The following is a 17,029-nucleotide window of genomic DNA, read 5'->3' as shown; positions in this document are numbered from 1 at the left end:
TATGATCATTCATCGTTTGTTCAGTTGTATCAGTTGTTTGTATGCTTGTTTACCAAGGTAGGTTGTGAACTGCTTAGGGTAAATCACTGTATTTGTCTCTCTTCCCAGTGTTCAGCAGTCAATAATTGTGATGATTTGAATTGAATTGAATAAATGTTAAAGAATAAATCTGAGGTCCCACCAGATGGCAGTAGCTGCCAGTCCCAGAATTGTTCCTGCTTGCAAGAGCCCTACCCTGAGGTTAAACAGGCTGAACAGAGCTCTCCTTCTATGGGAGAGAAGGCAGCTGCTAAAACTAAAGTTATTTGTAGTTTCTATGGTAGTTTCCTACCGTGAAGCAGCCGTTTGTTCTGGTGCCTCCACCACAGATGTAGCCAGATAGGAATTCAGGAAAGCAAGGAGCAGAGGTCTTTCTTCCCACCCCAGGACCAAAGAGTGTCCCTTGAGTCTTCTTCTTCTGAGAATATTTCAACAAAAAGCAGATTGCTAGAGGGAGGGGCTGGAAACCAAGTATCCAAACCGTTTGCATGAAGGCAAGTTGATGGGCCTAGAACAAGGAATTTTGGCATTAGACCAGGAGAAAAGAATGAATCATCGAGCAGACAGTGGCAGCTGCCTGAAAGCAAACAAAGAAGAAGGTATGGTCATCAAAGAAATCCTCAGAATACATCCCGGCTGTTGGTTTTTGTACAGGGTGGTCCATGAATTCTACCTCCTCGTTTTAATCAGAACATGATTTGGTTCAAAGTTACAGATTCCCTGCAGGAAAAAAAAAAAATGAAGAATCATTAATTAAAATTTCTTTATGAACATGTCTAAGACACTGTCTGAATCCCCAGAATTGCCATTCTTCATCCTCCTCCATTATGAAATCTCCTCTGCTAATCAGAATTCAGATGGGGCTGTTACAGGTTAGTCATTAAGCAGATTCTCTAATGTGATGAATAATCAATACATCCATTTCTTCTGTCCCCAAAGGCCGAAGAGCTCCTTTGCCTCACTGATTTATTCTTTAATTAATGGGGAGTAAATTTTTCTACAAAACAGCTTCACCTGTTTTCAGTTGCCAAAAAGTAACATCACCTGCCCTGGAATTCAGCTTTTGTTTTTCACAAGTGGAAGAACCTCATATCCTTGTCCATGTCTTTATAAGATAATCATCATGTTAACAAAATCTCCTGGTCCAGAATACAAACTGCTGTGTTCTTCCCTGAAACACCATTTGCCCATCACCTCTGTTAGCGCTGCACAATCACTGTTTGTCTATAGCCCTGGTTCTCAGACCTTAGTGGGCATCGGAATCACCTGAGGGCTTGTTAAAACCAGTTACTGGACCCTGCCCCGAGAGTTCCAGAGTCAGTAGAGCTGGGGTGGCAGCCCTAAAATTGGCATTTCTAACAAGTTCCTAGGTGTTTCTGATGCTGCTGATCCAGGGACCACACTGTGACAACTGAGATCAACAAGGTATAGGACTCCTTCTACATTTATTTCTGCTAGATAGATTTAAAAACTTGGGGCAGAAGGTCAAAAAGACATTTACTGGTTTAGCTAGTTTAACTGTGTGGTTATATTAATTGAAACTATATATTTGAAATGCCTTTACTTGGACTCACCCCTATCTAAGTGTTTACAGATTGGGAGGAGGTAGTGATTCACAAAAGTATAAGTAGGTTTGTGATTGAGTTGGAAAAGCTTCCTGACCTTGAAAACTTCCATCAGATACTAACAGGGATTCTATAAACCTCTGATTGCCAGTGAGTTTGGATTCTAAAAAAAGGGAAATGCCCAAGTTTAGGCTATGGGAACTCTTTTCCTCTTCTTCAGAATTCTTTATTAAAGAAAAGTGAAAATAAGAGAGAGATACAAGGCAGATTCATAATTTAGCAGAAGGGCTGAGCGGGAGCAGTGTGCAATACTGTCAAGGGGGCATCAGAAACAAGGAGAAAAAATCCATCAGCACCAAGAGGGTAGTGTTAGTTTCAGCAATATCCCAAGGATCTGGACATAATTATGAATATATTTGGTTTTAACAAATATATTCTGATTCTTCTCACCCTACCATAGCCTCTAGCAGCACAGAAGATTCTTTTAAAGTGAAGTCTCCATCCCAAGGCCTTCTCAAGCCATTAATATTTCATCTAAAAGAATATAGCATCTTAAACTGAAACTTAAGAGTAAAATTGAGAGAGAAGCATTAAAAAACTAGTATTTTTTTTTTTTTTTTTGGCTGTAATAGCGTGCATTGGATAAGATTTTTATTTTCTCTTTCTTTTTCTTCTAGAAACAGGGAAGATTGACCAGGAGATTCACAAATACAACACTCCGGGATTCACTGGGTGCCTCTCCAGGGTACAGTTCAACCAGATCGCCCCTCTGAAGGCTGCCTTGAGGCAAACGAACGCCTCCACTCACGTCCACATCCAGGGCGAGCTGGTGGAGTCCAACTGTGGGGCCTCCCCGCTGACCATCCCACCCATGTCGGCTGCCACGGACCCCTGGCACCTGGACCACCTGGACTCAGGTACAGTCTAAGGCAATCATGGGCAAACCTGCTTCATTTCTTTAAACCTTAGTTTCCTCAATTGTAAAATGGGGGAATGCAGTTGGAGGATTAGAACAGAGAGCAAGCATGTGAGCACACACATTCTTAGCACGGGTTAGGTACTCAAAAGTTACAACTATTGTTCTTGCTCAGTGCCAGAAGGAAGTAAATTGAAGGTAAAGAATATAGGAATGATCGACTTCGCTTAAGTGAAATTATGAGATGCAACTGATGTCTGTTACATGCCTTTCCGATGATTTGATCAAATCACGGCCTCAATTTTGCCTCATGACTTTCAATGACTTGTAGCCACATGGTTCAGGTTTAATATCAGAAGAAAATATTTGTCTAAAGTAATACAAAGATTCCTCTCCAACTCTATATTTAGATGAATGATACTGTCGGCTTCCAGATTTTTAAGAGGTGCATTTAAGCTTACAAAAATCAATGGATTTAATCCCACTTCTGCAGGTGATAATCTGTCCGGCGCTGAAATTTGGCCTATTCCTCTAATGGGCTCTTCCGCCCTGCTCGTTGGCCAGGTGGGGGGCCATTCTTGTTGTCTTATGATAGACCGATCGGCCCCTGTATCGAGCAGGCCCAAGAAAGATCTGCCTTGCACCTTAATGGTTAGCATAGGTCGAGACTCCAGGGACATATGGAGTCCCTCAAAAATCGCTCCACTGGATCCGAACCCTTTTTCCCCTCTCTGTCTGATTCTGCTTGGAAAGACTGCATGTAAGCTGGGTAAGAGCAGGAGCTGCGCCAGCTTATCACCTTCTGCAATGACTAAGGTGCCCCGCTGAGATTGAACCATAACTTGGGCACGGCCTGTGAAATCTGAATCTACAAGTCCTGGTATAACTGTTAATCCTTTCAGGGCCGTGGATGCTCTTCCCAATATGAGCCCTACAGTACCAGCCGGTAAGGGCCCCTTGAAGGAGGTCCCTACTAACTGGACACCCATGGAGGGGGTTAGTACGAGTCTGGAGGTGGCACAGAGGTCCAGTCCTGCTGAGCCGGGGGACGCACGAATTTGATCGGATCCTGTGTTGTCGAATGGCATGCAAGGGGGTCCGTCGAAAGGGCGGACCCCCTCTTCCCGTTTTTGGAATCTGCTCGGGGCGGCCAGAGAGGCGTCTACCCTGCGCATCGAAAACCGATTTACAGTCTTCTGCGCGGTGGGGGCCTTTGTGGCAACGGCCACACGGCCTGGTTGCTGCACCTGGTTCGCCAAACCGTTGAGTGGCAGGGGGTTGACGTCTATTGGGACAATCTCTCTTAAAGTGCCCTGATTGGCCACAGCCATAGCACCCGTTAGACTTTGCCCCTAAGGTTCTCGGGCTTTTTGTAGCCACCTGTAGGGAGCTGGCTAGCATGGCAGCTAGACCTGCATTAGTTAAAGGGCTGCCAGCATCTCTACAGAGCCTGACCCACTCTGTCAAATTTTTTGCTCTGTTTTGTGCCAGGATAACTTTGCACTCCTTGTTGCACTGCTCAAAAATCATTTGCTTAACCACAGTCTCTGCTACTCCTGGATTTGAGAAGATTCTCTCAGCTGCGGTTTGCATCCTGGCTACAAAATCCGCAAATGGTTCTGTGGGGCCTTGGTGTATATTGCTGAGTGAGGCCTGAGCCTCTCCCTCACCTGTTAGCTTTTTCCAGGCACCCACAAAACAGCAGAAGATCTGGGCATAGACCTCTTGTGGGAAACCCGTTTGGTTCTGGGCATGGGTGCCTCTCCCCAACAGCATGTCAGCATTCCACCCGCCACGTCTCCCCGCCGCATTCCTTGCGGCCTGCTCTTCAGCTAACTCCTCAAACCATGCTTTCCAATCTATGAATCGGCCTGACGGCAAGCAAGCACGGGCTAGCTGAAAAATATCTGCGGGTGTATGATTTAGAGCAGAGAGGTTCTCGATCATGTTCAAGGTATAAGGGGCATTGGGGCCATACTGATGGACGGCCTGCCTCAATTCCCTCAATAGTTTGTAATCATATGATTCGTGCCGATTGCCACCTTGGGGATTGATAATAACCGGGTACATTTCTGAGACTGGCTGCGGCTCAAGTGGCTGGTAGCCACCCAGCATGCCAAAAGGTCTAAATGTTGTGAAAGGGTTCCATCTCCAGAAATGTCTCCCACCACTACCTAATGGCAAAGGGTCCTGAGGGCCTGTATACTCGGGCGGGGGGGTACGGCAAAGGTTGCCCCTCCCCTGACCGACCCATCGGGGTTTCCGGGTCTGGCAGCAAAGGATAATTACATTTACTGGGCATGGCCACTAGAGGGAGCTCTCGGCAAGGTCCTTTGGTGGGACCGCCCAAGGCGTCAGTTGGGAGCTGGGGTGTCCCTGGGGGTGCAGCGGTAGACATTGGCGGGGCGGAAGGCCGCACGGGTGTGGCGGGAGGCTCCTCCCACTCAATTAGCGGGGATGCTTCCGCCTTCTCGTCAGTATCGCTATCTGACTCTGAGTCAGAGTCACTGGACTCCGGCGGTTTGCCCTTACAGGAGCCGTCCGCTGACGAAACTGACTGGGTTTCTTGGAGCGCGCACCGTGCTTCTTGCAAGACAGAGGACGGGCTTAGGCCGGTAGCCGATTCTAGTTCAAGGACCGCACGGACGGTCTCCCATATGGGTACTAGAATCGGGTCCATACACACGCCCGTCTGGCGCGCTCGGTCTATGTCGCGACCGAGCTTCATCCAAGAGGGTAGGCTAAGGCTGCCGGTGCAGGCAAACCAAGGGGCAAAAGTATCAACATCATCAAGAAAACGCTGAAGGGAGCTTTTCCTGACCGAGATACCCCGTTGTTTCAAAAGGTTCTTTAAGGGAGCTAAGAGAGGTGAACTTCCGGACTGCCCCATGATTGCAGTCGGCACTATACTTCAGTCACTCGGAGAGCTCTTCCGAGTCCCCCGGGGTCACCTGAAAACCCACGGGCCCTAACTATCATGTAATAAGACGCACTCACCTTCTCGCGTTGATCAGGCGCGGGAAGTCCGCCGTAAGCTCGACGCGCAGCGCTGCTCTCCTCACAGAGGGACCGTCGAGAGCGAGGCAGGAGGAGGAGCTTCCCCGTACGGGCCACCACTTGTCCGGCGCTGCCCCGCTCGGTCCCCGGTTCCCGGCCGGCGAGGGGAAACAGGGAAGGAGAGAGAGAGATGCAGACTGCGCGAACTAACCTGGTCATGAATCACGACTCGAACCACACGGCAGTTGTGAAAGCAAGCCCTTTACTACAGCTAGATGAACATTCTGTGTTACTGGTTCCCACACGGGGCACGGCGCCTCGTGGGAGAGCAGCCTCGATGTGGCCGTCAGGCACGGCTCCTTGTGGGCTGTCTCACCCTACCCCGTCCGGGTAAGACCTTTTATACACAATTAACAACCAATAAGCTTCTAGGCTAGTATCGCGTATACAGGATTTCGATTGGTAGGAGCGGGTGGCGGATACATGCGTCACTATGCGGAAACAGGATGCAGGCGCCATCTTGGCTCACTCGATGGGCGGGGGTAACTCTAGAGCAGGCTGCAGCGCATACGCTAGGCCCGATTCAGGAGGCGGCTTTCCACAATAATCTGCAGGTGATACAACATGTAATTTGAAAGAACAGGGCCATAATGAAAGAATGTAGCTGGTGGCTGCAAAGTTAACTGAATGAAAACTCAATGTCCATATAAAACCCAGCAGCAGAAAGCTCATTAAACTGCATTTCACAAAACTGAGTTCCTGCTCATAACTCTACCTAAATTGACCTTGGACAACCCTGTGTAATCTTTCTAAGCCTCTGCTTTTTCACACAGAAGGTAAGGAAATGGAGCTTGATCTCCAAATGACCTCCAAATCTAACATTCAATGATCTCCAAAACCATGTGTGATGTTGATAATACTGAAGACAGAAGAGCAGGAGGTGGGAAGCCAGGGGGGCAGTGAGGCCTGAGTTCCAGTAGCATCACTGCCTCCACCTAGCTGATTAAATTGGTCAGGTTTCATAACTTCATTCCTCAGTTTTCCCATTTCTAAAATGGAGATAATAAGACCTAACTCATAGAATTCTATGTGAGAGCATACATTTAAAGCACTTAGCACAGTCATTGGCATACAACAAGCTTTCAAAAAGTATAGCTACAATAATATTCTTCATAATCGTGATTATTACTATAGTAGATACAATTAGCTATAATGCATGAATGTCCAGTAAAAGCTTCCAACAACACCCCCCCGCAGAAACTTCTAATTTGTGAGAGTTCATCATATAATTAATGTGCGTTTGATTGCTTTAATCATATTCCAGCCAAGTACATGGTATTTATCAGCTTCAGTGCAGCTATCGTCATTGTGATTCCTTGCCAGAATTTGCACTGTGAAGCTTAGAAGGAGCCAAAATTGCCCTGTTTTCAGAACAGCCAATTTATAGACTAAACAATCCTCTTTGTCCCTCACCCAGGGATTCCTATAACATGATGAGGGGCACTGTATGCCAAGGACACTTACAAAGAATTGCCATTTTATGAATGTTGTTAGGATTACACGGCAGGGTGGTTTTTTCTCATGGGCTGGTTTGTACCAAGGAAAGCATTCCTAATGCTGAAAATAGAGGTGTAGGAGTGAAAATGTGAGATGAGAAAAGATATGTGTCAAGGCCGTAAAGGAACAGAGATGTCTCAGATAAATTCTTCCAAATACCAAATTGGATCAAGACATGAGTGATGTTTGAAATGTGCAGGTTCTTAGGCTGTGAAGGTACTGACTGTGTGAGGCAGTGAGCATGTGTGGTCTAGGTCAGCAGCCAAGAAAGTAGTTTCAAAAGCATTTGGATACCACTTTGAACTGATTTTAGTTCATATTCATCATAACTTCATTTAGCAAATTATTTGCTTTTAAGATCTGTGAAATACAATTGCAGGGCAAACTAAAGAATTGGGGTAGCTGGTGGTGGATACCTGAAACTATCAAACTACAACCCAGAACCCATGAATCTTGAAGACAGTTGTATAAAAATGTAGCTTATGAGGGGTGACAATGGGATTGGGAAAGCCATAAGGACCACACTCCACTTTGTCTAGTTTAGGGATGGATGAGTAGAAAAATAGGGGAAGGAAACAAACAGACAAAGGTACCCAGTGTTCTTTTTTACTTCAATTGCTTTTTTTCACTCTAATTATTATTCTTGTTATTTTTGTGTGTGTGCTAATGAAGGTGTCAGGGATTGATTTAGGTGATGAATGTACAACTATGTAATGATACTGTGAACAATCGAAAGTTTGATTTGTTTTGTATGACTGCGTGGTATGTGAATATATCTCAATAAAAAAAAAAAGAGAGAGATGTATACTCTAAAAAGAATGTGTATTCTGCAGATGTTAGATACAATGTTCTATATGTGTCAATGAGGTCAAATTGATTAATCATGTTGTTTAAATTTTTATATCCTTACTGAAGTTTTTTGGCCGTTATTATTGAAAGAAGTGTATTAAAATCTCCAACTTTGATTATTAAAAAAAAAAAAAAAAAAAAAAAACAATTGCAGGGCAAAGAGTTCAGTTATTTACTTTTTAAAAATCATGCTTTATGCAAGAGTGTCATTTTTTTGACTGACATCATGAGAATGTATATATAAAGGGGAGTATTTCTGCTATTATTCAATGTTCAAATCAAATACTGTAACCCAGATATTACGGTAGGCCTGCACCATAAACTATCAGGTCCATTTGCATAAAAATTTCCACTTGCACGTGGGTGGAAGGGTTCTTATCCAGTGTCATCAATCATTTCCAAAATTGTAGAAATGCTAATAAAGAAATATGTGTATCTGCCTCATGAACTTTATTAAAAGTTCTGTGAAAACAGCTTATAAACTATGAGGCAGAAGGCTTGTTTAGATAACATGATTTGATTGTTTTTCTTTTTGGTGAATGAGAACACACAAGGGAAAACAGAGTGGAGGTGGGAAGCAAACAGGTAGACATGAGGTTAGTTTACTTCATGGCAGACTCCAGTGACTCGGCAATTGCATCTGAATGTGATCCTGAGTCCATCAGTCTGAATTCTGATTTGAGGGTTTTAATTTTTTTTTGGATATTTTTTAATGTTTGGATAGAATAAGAATCCTCACTATCAGATATTCAGAAAAGACAGAAATGCAAAAACGCTGTTTCTGGCTGTAAATAATGTGAGTTTCTTGAGTCTGTGTAGGTATAGAACAGGAAGAGAATAAAATGAGCTAATTGGTCCTGGCTTGACTAGAAGACATTTGATCATTTTATCTGCTTCCTCCCTACTTGAAGTGTGGCCCTCTACCAGTATCACCTGGAAGCTTGGTAGAAATGCATAATCCCAGGCCCTGCCCCAGACCTCCTGAATCAACACCTACATTTTAACAATATCCCCAGCTGATTTATAATTTGCAAATTAAAGATTGAGAATCACTGATCTAGGGCAACGTTCTCAGTCTTGCACTTAAGAATTACCTGGGATGCTTTCTAAGAATCCTGATATCCAGTCTGCACCAATTAAATCAGAATCTGTGGGGGTGGGACCTGAGCATCCATATTTTTTTTTAAACTCCTCAGATGATTCCTATGTGTACCCATCAATAAACCAGACATTTACTATCTGCCCCCTTGGGAAGCCCTTTGAAGGAAAGTTACCAAAAAGAAAAGAAAATTAAATACCCAAATAATGAGGGGGAAAAAAACGTTTATGACAAGCCACGAAGACTTTATGTGGATAAATCACAACAAGGATGTAGCAACAGGCTTGCAAAAGGACAGGGCTCCTCTGACCATTTTAAAAGGAAGCTCACCCAGCTGAGAGAAGAGGCTTTTTTTCCCCTAAACTTGAGGAGAGCTGCCCTGCCTATAATACTGTAACTGGAAAAACAGATTTGAAAACAAATAGTAAACCCACAGTATGGCACCAGGCTCCATGGCTCCAATGAAAGTGCATCTTTATGGAGGGCACTTCATCCCAGGAAGGAGCCTCTTTGGGGAAGATGCCAAATTATTATCCGATTTTTTTTTTTTTTTTTTTTTGCATTGTCTGCAAACTTAATTTGAAAGGTATCAGTAAAAGCAAAATGCTGCTCTAAATGAGGGGTGCATATTTTCTAAAAATTTTTGCTGTGAAGATTAAGGGGTCTTAGGACCTTAATGTTAAAGAGAATCTTCTCACTTGTATTAGTTCCCCAGGGCTGCCATAACAAATTATCACAAACTGGGTGACTTACCACGGCAGAAGTTTATTCTCTCCCAGTTCTGGAGGCCAGAAGTCTGAAACACAGGCATTGGCTGAGTTGGTTCCTTTTGGAGGCTTTGAGGAAGAATCCATTTCATGCCTCTCTCCTAGCTTCTGCTGGCTCCCAGCAATCCCTGGCCCACCTTGCCTTGTAGCTGCGTCACTGCAATCGTTGCCTCCATCATCACATGGCTGTGTTCTCTGTGTCTGTGTCTTCTCTCTTTCTGTCTCTTATGAGGACACTTGTCATTGGATTTAGCACTCACACCTTAATCCAGGCTGACTTCATCTCAAGATCCTTACCTTATTCTATTTGCAAATACCCTTTTTCCAAATGAGACATTTGCAATATCGGAGGTTAGGACTTAGACATATCTTTTGGGGAGACACATTTCAAGCCGCTATGCCACTTAATACCCAAGTGAGGATACTGGTTTTGCAGCAACACTGGGTCAGCATGGAAATTAGGATTCAGGACATCCACCCATAGGTCTTGTGATCTTTCTGCTCCCTTTCATTTCTTCGTATCTTAGCAGATGATATCAAATGATAATGGAAAATGTATTCCAACTTATGCCAGCTTAACATGCAAAGATCCTTTCTCTCTGCTGTAACACTATTGACTGGGCTACTCATCACCTCTCTAATCCTTTTGAGTATGTCACTGTTTTCCAAAGTGAGGGATGTATATGGCTGGTCAGGCTTGGCACTGCACAACTCCATGGGATGCCATTTGTAATGTAGCCTATGGCTCCTGGAACGGTGCAACATGGTGGCCCTGATTGGTGGGTCACCAGACCACCATAGGAAGAAAAGACATAGCATTAAATAGCATAGGAAAGTTACTTTCTTTCCATTTCTCTTTCAGTTCTTCTGATTTTGTTTAAAAAAAAAAAGTTTCTGTTTGGTTCTAGTATGTCTCGAACACCTCTCCCACACACCTGCTATTTATCCTTTAATAATGCAAGAGCAGGCTTCTGGTTAGAACCTTGACAGGCAGTAGACTTACTCAGTAATAACAAAGTTTTTTCAATGCATTTATTTAAATAAGAAATTGAATCAACTTAATGAAGATAAATAATACTGTAGGTATTTTTGCCATATGTATACGGCAAAAATTGTGGAGGTGGTTTCCACATGATTTGAGTTTGGAAAAAGCTGGGCAGTGTGACAGGATCATCCCAAACACAAGGACCTAGCATGGGATTATAAAAATGCATTTTTTAGAGGGGAAAATGATAAAATCTCTCCAACTTATAATTTAAATGAAACCAATCCTGCTTTATTAGAAACATCTAGTCAATCTTTTATCTACCTCTTTACTCCCCCCTGTGATAATATGTGCAACCTGTTTCCAAATCACATCATTGCAGACCTTTGGAATATCTTGAGAACAGTCGTTACAAGGTAGAAAAACAACCTCTAGCCTTAAGTTCTGGTTTATTTAAAGGTCGCACACAGTACCAGGCAATTGCTGTGATCCACCTCTCAATTTGGGCTCTGTTTTTGATTCCTGTCAAATCTAGTGAATCTTATTTCCCTGGAATGGGAAGGATTTGCCAGCACGAAGACAACTACAGATGGCAATACACATTCTTTGAAAATTAAAAACAAAACAAACACAAGAAAAATAAGTCTAAATATCTGATGCCATAAATTTCTGCACTAAAGAACAGCTTCAAACTGTTCACCAAACTGTTTCACAAGGCATTTGTGTTAAGCCTTATGGTGTTTTATCACATTCATGATATTTATTACAGAATACCCCAGACCAAAAGCCACATCCTAGGATCTTTTACAACATATCATTAAAATAGATAAGGCACTTGAAGATGTAAGATTTTATTTTATTTCCTAAGGAAATTTCCAGTTATAAAAATTATGACCAGTTACTATTTTACAGGACTTCTGGTACATTCAGGTAATATTCTCAGCACACTTGCATGGTATGTGATATGGTACATACTTCCATTAATTTACAAGTGCATTGGGCCCCAGAAAAATCAGCCTCTGGAAGTTGCTGGCAGTTGAATTCATAGTATCCATGGTAACCTTGAATTATCAGGCTCCCTGCCCTAAGGATAACCTTCATTTTATACTGAGGGTCCCTTTACCAGGAATTCTCATAGCCCCTCTGAGAAGAAAGAGGATGGGATATGGAAAAATCAAGAAGCACTGAGTGGAATAAGAGGCAGTTAATATCACCCAATTCTCCTCTTACCCCACATCCAAGATCAGAAGTTGTTAGGAATCCAAGATTGAAGATCCAAACAAAAACTTGTCCAATGGATTCACTCAGATTCTCGAAGGGGTTATAAAAAACAACCTTCTTATGGGAGGTGATCTTCTCCCAAGTAAATTGAGAACTAGACAGAATATAGTTCTTGGGATCATGAGACATAACAATCTTATTCCCCCAGTTAGGTCCAGCAGTCTGCTCAGGTACGACAAACTACCTGAGAACTAGGGCTTCCACTAATCGCAGACACTTCACAGTCTGAAATAGTGAGTTTGATTTCCAAAGGCACCACTAACTTCATTGCTATGATTTTCTAATGAGTTGATTTCTTGTCTGTGTTCCAAATTTCCTCTCTGCCATCTGAAAATAAAATATTTTATATCTTCATGTGCAAAAAAAAAAAAAAAAAAATTTATGGATATTATGAACATTTAAAAATTGCATATATCTATTCAGTTTCCTTCGTAATTACAAGCTGGTTGTCGGTTTTCTTTACCACCTGCAAGCACTTAAAATAATCTCTCCATCTTTTATAATTGCATCTTAATTATTTCTAAGCAGATCCCTTTTCTCATCCTTATGCTAAGATTGCATGATTAATGCATTTAATCTCTTCACATTTAATCTTTTCATCTTACTTGTCTTTCTTTCTTCAGTGACCAATGCAGTATACCTTTATTCAAGTGCAAAGAAAAATCATCCCCCATTTGCTAATGTGCATTTTTCTGCAAATGATGCAAATTCTGCTTTTCTGCAAAAACACCATGCATATTTATATCACGCAGATCAGTATAATATTAGAGTTGCAGGTTTTTTTAATCTGATGGTCATTTAAGTTGTTTTCCATCTTTTGTTTCTACAATGTGTCCATAATGAATAGGTTCGTGTGCATTTTTAATTTTGATAGCTATTAGAAATTGCCCTCCCGTGACCTGGTACTAATTGACAGTCCTACCAACAATATACAAGAGTGTCTTTATCTCCATACCCTCACAAACCCAATGTATTATAAAATTTTAAACGTTGCTGTATTTTATTTGAAAAATGTGATTTTATGGTTTTAATTTATATTTCATTAATCATGAGTGAGATCAAGTATTTTTGCATATGTTTATGTCATTTTTATTTATTTTCCCATGAAATACCTGTTTATGTTCTTTGCCTAATTTTCTATTGGCTTCTTGGTCATTTACTAATTGATTTATAAGAATTCTTTATATATTAAGTAAATTAGTGCTTCAATACATGTTTGAATGTTTTCCCATTTGTCTCTATGTTTTGAATTTACAGTTTCTGCTGTGTAGAAATTTCTAATTTTTACATGGTCAAATGTATCATTTTCATTGCTCTTGGATTTTTGTTTCTTACATAAAAAGAACTTCTTCATTCAGAAATTGATTTATTCAGTTATTCCAGGTTTCTTCCAATTCTTTTATCTTTTATTTATAAGATCTACATATTTACTCCACTTAAAATTTATTTTGGTGGAAAGAGAAAGGTAAGTGGCCAATTTCTTTTTTTTTTTCCAAATGGCCAGTTACAGCACCATTGGTCAAGACTCCGTCTTTTCCCTTACTGACTTGAAATGCTACCTTTACCATATTCTAATTTGCCTTTTTCAGTCTGTTTCTGGACTCCCTGGTCTGTTACACAGATCTCATTCCTCATGAGATAGTAGCAAACTCTGGTAATTATTGAGCTTTTATAACATCATTTAATATCTGCTACAGCTAACTTCCCTTTTACTGTTTTTGTTTTTTTTTTCCAGAATTTTCCTTTATACCCTTGCACATTTAGTTTTCCCATGTGAATTTAGAATTCTAATCCTTTTATTGTGATTGTCTGGAATGTTTGAGATTGAATTTTATGTATAAATTACTCGAGAAATAATGACATCTCTGTAAAAAATGTTTTCCTGTCTAGCAACAGCACTTACTACATCTTTCCTCAACATTATACAAAATTTATATGAAGATAACTTTAAAACATTCCCTGTCAATTTCTAAGTTGTTCCTCTGTTTTTTTAATTATAAATAGTGTATTTTCTTCTATTGTATATGTTATTAAGTTATTTATATATAAGACTACTATAGGTTTTTTGCATCTTAATTTTTGTAACTGCCACCTTACTTAATTCTCTTATTGTTTATAATAGATTTTTAATTGATTCTCTAGAGAGATCTAGGGATTATGTTGTAAGCAAATAATATTTTTGTTCTTCATGAAATTTTTTATTTCCTTCATTTCTTCCTATTAGTTGATGACATCACTGCAAATTTCAAAACAATGTTAAATTATGGAGATCATAATAAATATCTTTGTCTTGCTCCTGAGCTTAATATAAATTTCTACAATATTTTATCATTAAGCTGTCTACACCTATAGGTATGGCTGTATCTGTATTGGTTTTCTATTGCTACATAACAAGTTACAACAAATTTAGTGGATTAAAACAACACCCATTTATTAGCTCAAGTTCTATGGGTCAGATGTCTGCATGGCATGACCGGACTCTCTGTTTAAGTTGTCACAAGGCTTCAGTCAGGATGTGGACTGGGCTGCGTCCTTGTCTGGATGCTCTGGAGAAAAATCTGCATCCAAGTTCATTCTGATTGTTGGCAGAATTCAGTCCTTGAGCTTGTAGGACCAAGATCCCAGATTACCTTCCTGGCTACCAGCTCGGGACTGCTCTCAGCTTCTGGAGGCCTCCTGCTTTCCCTGTCACATGGCCTTCTCCATCTTCAGATCAGCTAGGGCACAACAAATGCTCCTTGTGCTTTGAATCTCTGGCTACTTCTTCTTCACCAGCTGGAGAAAATGCTCTGTTTTTAAAGGGCTCCTATGATTAGGTCAGGCCCACCCAATTAAGCTCTCTATTTTAAGGTCAGTTCATTTGGGACCTTAGTTACATGAGCAGAATCCCTTCACAGTAGAACCCAGATTAGTGTTTGATTGAATAATTGGGAGAAGGTGTGTGCACACCAGGGGCCAGGACTCTTAGGAAGACATCTTAGAATTCTGCCTACATATATACAAAATCCTGAAGATGTAAAATATGTATGTATCTCAAGGATTCTTATATGTATATATGTTAAGGATTCCAATTCTGATAAGGGTCTTATCAGGGTTAGATAACAAATAGTATCTAATGCCATTTCAGCATCTATGGAGATGACCATGTGCTTTTTTTTCTGTGATATATTAACAGCATGAATTATAGTAATACATTTCCAAATAGTGAACCAAGCTTTTATTCCTAGCATAAACCACATTTACTTACAGTGTTATATTCTCTCAACATATAACTAAAGTCATTTTACTAAAACTTTGTTTAGTATGTTTTTTAACATCAATAGTTCTAGGTGAGATGAGTGTGTGGCATCCTTTTATTTGGGGGAAAGAGAGGGGATTTAAACTCATGCTAGTTTCATACGAAGAAAATGGAAGGAGCCATAAGGCAAGGAATGTGGGAGACTTGGGGAGCTGAGAGCTGTCCCCAGCTGACAGCCAGAAAAGTAATTGGGGACCTCAGTTCTACAACCACAACAACCGAATTCTGCCAACAACAAGAATGGGCATGGAAGTGTATTTTTCCCCAAAGCCTCTAGACAAGAACGCTACCCAACAGATACCTTGATATCATCATTGTGATATGCTGAACAGAAAATCCAGCTGGACTTCTCCATCTCTCTCTAAATTATAGAATGATTCAAATAAATGCCAAACTTTAACATGCTAAGGATCACCTGGGGAAATTTGTTAATGCAGATTCAGTAGATCAGAGATGGTATCTGAGATTCTGCATTTTTTAACAAGCTCCCAGGAGATGCTGATGATCCTGGTCCCTGGACCACACTTTGAGTGGCAAGAATTTAAATAGCCTTGGAGCTTAACCTGCACTCTCTAAGTTTGAGAGATGTTCCAGTTTGTTTAGAAAACACCAGAAATGGATTGGCTTTTATAAAGGGATTTATTTGGTTACAAAGTTACAGTCTTAAGTCCATAAAGTATCTAAGGTAAGGCATTAACAATAGGGTACCTTCGCTGAAGGATGGCCATTGGCGTCCAGAAAACCTCTTTTAGCTCAGAAGGCATGTGGCTAGCGTCTGCTTGCTCCCAGGTTGTGTTTCAAACTGGAGTTCTCCAAAATGTTGCTCTTGGGGGATTTTGTCCTCTCTTAGCTGCAGCTCGTCTTCAAAATGTCACTCTCAGTTGCTCTGAAATCCCTTTGTCTGTGAATTCCTTTATATGACTCCAGTGATCTAATTAACATCCACCCTGAATGGGCGGGGTCACACCTCCATGGAAATTGTCCAAACTTTTCACTCACAGTTGAATGACTCACATCTCCTTGGAAACACTCAACAAATTCCAATCTAATCAACACTAATACATCTGCCCCCACAAGATTTTATCAAAGAACATGGCATTTTGGGGGACATAATACATCAAAACCAGCACAGTAGACTTCACCTGTAAAACCATTTTAACCTGCTGCTTTATGTAGAGGTAGCTCTTTGACGACGTTTCAATTTCTTTTATAATTGACCTAAGTAGATTTTCTTTCTTATCTAGGATAATTTGTTACTCTGTATTTTACTAGAAATTCATCAATTTAATCTAGGTTTTCAAATTCATTTCCATAAAGTTGAACAAAATAAGCTTTTATAAAAATGTTAATTTCTGTTCTCTTTCTAGAAATTTTCTTATTCATATTATTTATACTGTATGTCTTCCCTTTTCTTCCTTGATTAGACTATCTAACATTTTTTCTTTTTCTTTCAAAGAACCAGCTCTTAGATTTATTTATTAATTCTATCATTTTTCTGCTTCCTTTAACCAATTGCTTTTTTTTTAAATTCAGTTTTATTGAGATATATTCACATATCATACAAATATCCGTGGTGTACAATCAACTGTTCACAGTACCATCATGTAGTTGTGCATTCATTGCCCCAGTCTATTTTTGGAACATTTTCCTTATACCAGAAAAAGTAAAAATAAGAA

The 17,029-nt window shown here is 40.7% G+C and overlaps 1 protein-coding gene across 1 annotated transcript in view; it reads left to right on the top strand.

The window, feature by feature from the left end:
• Positions 1 to 17,029, top strand: part of CNTNAP2 (contactin associated protein 2) — a 2,391,149-nt gene that overhangs the window by 2,348,558 nt on the left and 25,562 nt on the right. Inside the window, exon 22 of the mRNA XM_037835931.1 lies at positions 2,282 to 2,521. Within this exon, the coding sequence (XP_037691859.1) occupies positions 2,282 to 2,521 (240 nt within the window). The remainder of the gene's footprint in view (positions 1 to 2,281; positions 2,522 to 17,029) is intronic.

The sequence above is a fragment of the Choloepus didactylus genome, chromosome 5, assembly GCF_015220235.1.
Source record: "Choloepus didactylus isolate mChoDid1 chromosome 5, mChoDid1.pri, whole genome shotgun sequence".
Taxonomy (NCBI): Eukaryota; Metazoa; Chordata; class Mammalia; order Pilosa; family Megalonychidae; genus Choloepus; species Choloepus didactylus.
Note: the sequence above shows the minus strand (reverse complement) of the source record. Positions and strands in the feature narration are given on the sequence as shown.